At 46.5% G+C, this 2,822-nt stretch overlaps 1 protein-coding gene across 1 annotated transcript in view; it reads left to right on the top strand.

Annotated features, from left to right (window-relative positions):
* Window positions 1-718: 718 nt before the first annotated feature.
* The window catches only part of LOC114923582 (scavenger receptor class F member 2-like), a gene marked incomplete at its 5' end in the record, with an annotated part of 6,821 nt that continues 4,717 nt past the window's right edge, over window positions 719-2,822 (top strand). The window contains one exon of the mRNA XM_029286689.1: window positions 719-871. Coding sequence (XP_029142522.1) covers window positions 719-871 — 153 coding nt within the window. The remainder of the gene's footprint in view (window positions 872-2,822) is intronic.

The following is a 2,822-nucleotide window of genomic DNA, read 5'->3' as shown; positions in this document are numbered from 1 at the left end:
TAGAATAGAATAGAATAGAATAGAATAGAATAGAATAGAATAGAATAGAATAGAATAGAATAGAATAGAATAGAATATTTATATGGAATAGAATAGAATAGAATAGAATAGAATAGAATAGAATAGAATAGAATAGAATAGAATAGAATAGAATATTTATATGGAATAGAATAGAATAGAATAGAATAGAATAGAATAGAATAGAATAGAATAGAATAGAATAGAATAAAAAAGAATAGAATAGACAGATTGTAGAATAGAATAGAATAGAATAGAATAGAATAGAATAGAATAGAATAGAATAGAATAGAATAGAATAGAATAGAATAGAAGGGACATGATAGCAGTGTTCCAATATTTGAGGGGCTGCCACAAAGAGGAGAGGGTCAACTTATTTTCCAAAGCACCAGAAGGCAAGATGAGAAACAACGGATGGAAACTAATCAAGGAGAGAAGCAACCTGGAATTAAGGAGAAACTTCCTAACTGTGAGGACAATTAACCAGTGGAACAGCTTTGCCTTCAGACATTGTGGCTGCTCCATCCCTGGAGGCTTTTAAGAAGAGACTGGACAGCCACTTGTCCAAAATGGTATAGGGTCTCCTGTTTGAGTAGCGGGTTGGATTAGAAGACCTCAAAGGGCCCTTCCAGCTCTATTCTGATTGATTGACTGATTGATTGATTGAACCTCCCTTTTCCACCCTCTCCATATCTTGCAGTGGCTCATCATGACCTGGAGAACACCCTGAACTGCAGCTTCATTGAACCTCCTTCTGTGGTGGATCAGCCGTCGCCCTCCTGGTCGTCCAGGGGCTCCTTCTCTTCCTTCGATACCACAGACGAAGGACCCGTCTACTGTGTGCCCCACGAAGGTCAGTGGAACACCTGGCATGAGCCAGACTCCGATCAAGCAAGGCATCCCCCAAGAGAGCTCAGACCTGGCCACTGAAAGTCAAAGTCAGTGGTCACCAAGAACAGAGATTAGTCCCAGAAAGGGTATCATTTCCTCGGCTGGTTATTAGGAAAAGTTGGGATAGCAAAAGAAAAAAACCCTGTAAGATTATATGTGCACGCACACACACACACACACACACACACACACACACGTTGCTGGGGACCCAGTGCCAAGTTTGGACCACTGCTGTCTAAAAGTGGCCCAAATGCAATCAAAAATACCTTTAAAAAAAATCAAACTCAGAATAACCCAAAGAGAAAAAACAAGGAACCCCCAGGTGCAAAGCAGCCCCCACGACTTGACTGTTTTTGGGCCGGGTCTTGCCCAATCTATATATACACCTTTGATGCCTAAATGTAAAACTTTGCTTTTCTCTACATTGAAACTCATTTTGCTGGATAGGGCCCGTTGTTCAAGTTTGTCAAGATCTTTTTGGATCCTGAGTTTTGTCTTCTGGGATGTTGGCTACTCCTGTCAGTTTAGTGTCATCTACAAATTTGATAAGTTCCCCTTCAATTCCCTCATCTAAGCCATTGATGAAGATATTGAAGAGTGCTGGGCCTAAGATGGAACCTTGTGCAACCCCACTGCTTACTTCTCTCCATGTAGATGTAGTACCATTAAGGACTACTCGTTGAGTACGGTTTGCCAGCCAGCTACAAATCCATCTGGTGGTGATGTTGTCTATTCCACCTTCTTCTAGCTCAGTGGTTCTCAACCTGTGGGTCGGGACCCCATTTGGGGTCGATTGACCATTTCACGGGGGTCGCCAAGCAAGGCTGTCTGCCATTTTTTCCCCCTTTTCTGGCGGGTGCCTTACCTCCCTTGAGCTGGGCCAGTTGGTGGTCGGCCTGCTCCGTCTCTGCCGCTTGCCAGCTACGCCTCGGCCGGCGCAGGGGGCAGAACCACGCATGTGCAGTACTCCCAGGCAGGGAAAGTCCTCGACTTACGGCCGGTTGGGTAGTCCTCGACTTACGACTGGTTTAGTCCTCGACTTACGACTGGTTTAGTCCTTGACTTACGACCGGTTGGGGGTTGCGGCATTAAAAAGGTTGAGAACCTTTTCTAGCTTATCAAGGAGTAAGTTGTGGTCTACTTTGTCCAATGCTTTACAATAAGAGAGCTGGAGTTCTCTGGAATTAGAGGGGTTGTGCGCCCGTGGTCACAGCAAAGCTGGCTGGAGTCTCCACTCTGCATTTGGAGGGCAGGCCTGCGGTCGGTGCTTCTCTTCGGATTTGAGCTCCTCATTTTTCCTCTCCTCTTATTTTTGGCAACCATTATGGAACAGAGGACTTTGACTCGATCCCAGCTCCACCGCAAACCCTTTTGTAGCAAATAACAGGCCCTTCACAAAGGACCCTGTAATGCCTAAGGAATTCTCAGGCCACACATGCATGGCTTTGAAAGGAAAAGCAGCAGCCTAATTACGATGCAGAGATGTTCCCACCAGTGGAAATGAACTCCTGCAGTCGCAGCGGCTGGCTCTGCACAAGATTCAAGCTCTGTGGCTGCTTTGGCACATGCATGGACAGGAAACGGGCCCCTCTCTGTGGGAACAAGGGACCTCCACAGACTTCTCTTCTCCTGTTTCCCCAACTCTTGTGTGTTGACCCTAGCTTGCTGTTGCAACTTCCAGCCTCAGGGGTCTCTTCTCTTCTCTTCTCTCCTCTCCCCCCAGGTCCCCTCTCCTCTTCCCTCTTCTCTTCTCTTCTCTTCCCTTCTCCTCTTCTCCTCTCCTCCCATGTCCCCTCTCTTCTCTCCCCTTCCCTCTTCTCTTCTCTTCCCTTCCCTTCTCCTCTCCTCTTCTCCTCTCCTCCCATGTCCCTTCTCTTCTCTCCCCTCTTCTCTTCCCTTCCCTTCCCCTCTTC

This window comes from Protobothrops mucrosquamatus, unplaced genomic scaffold, assembly GCF_001527695.2.
Source record: "Protobothrops mucrosquamatus isolate PMUCROS unplaced genomic scaffold, P.Mucros_1.0 scaffold4574, whole genome shotgun sequence".
In the NCBI taxonomy this organism is placed as follows: domain Eukaryota; kingdom Metazoa; phylum Chordata; class Lepidosauria; order Squamata; family Viperidae; genus Protobothrops; species Protobothrops mucrosquamatus.
The sequence above is the reverse complement of the archived record's forward strand: the minus strand, read 5'-3'. Positions and strand labels throughout refer to the sequence as shown.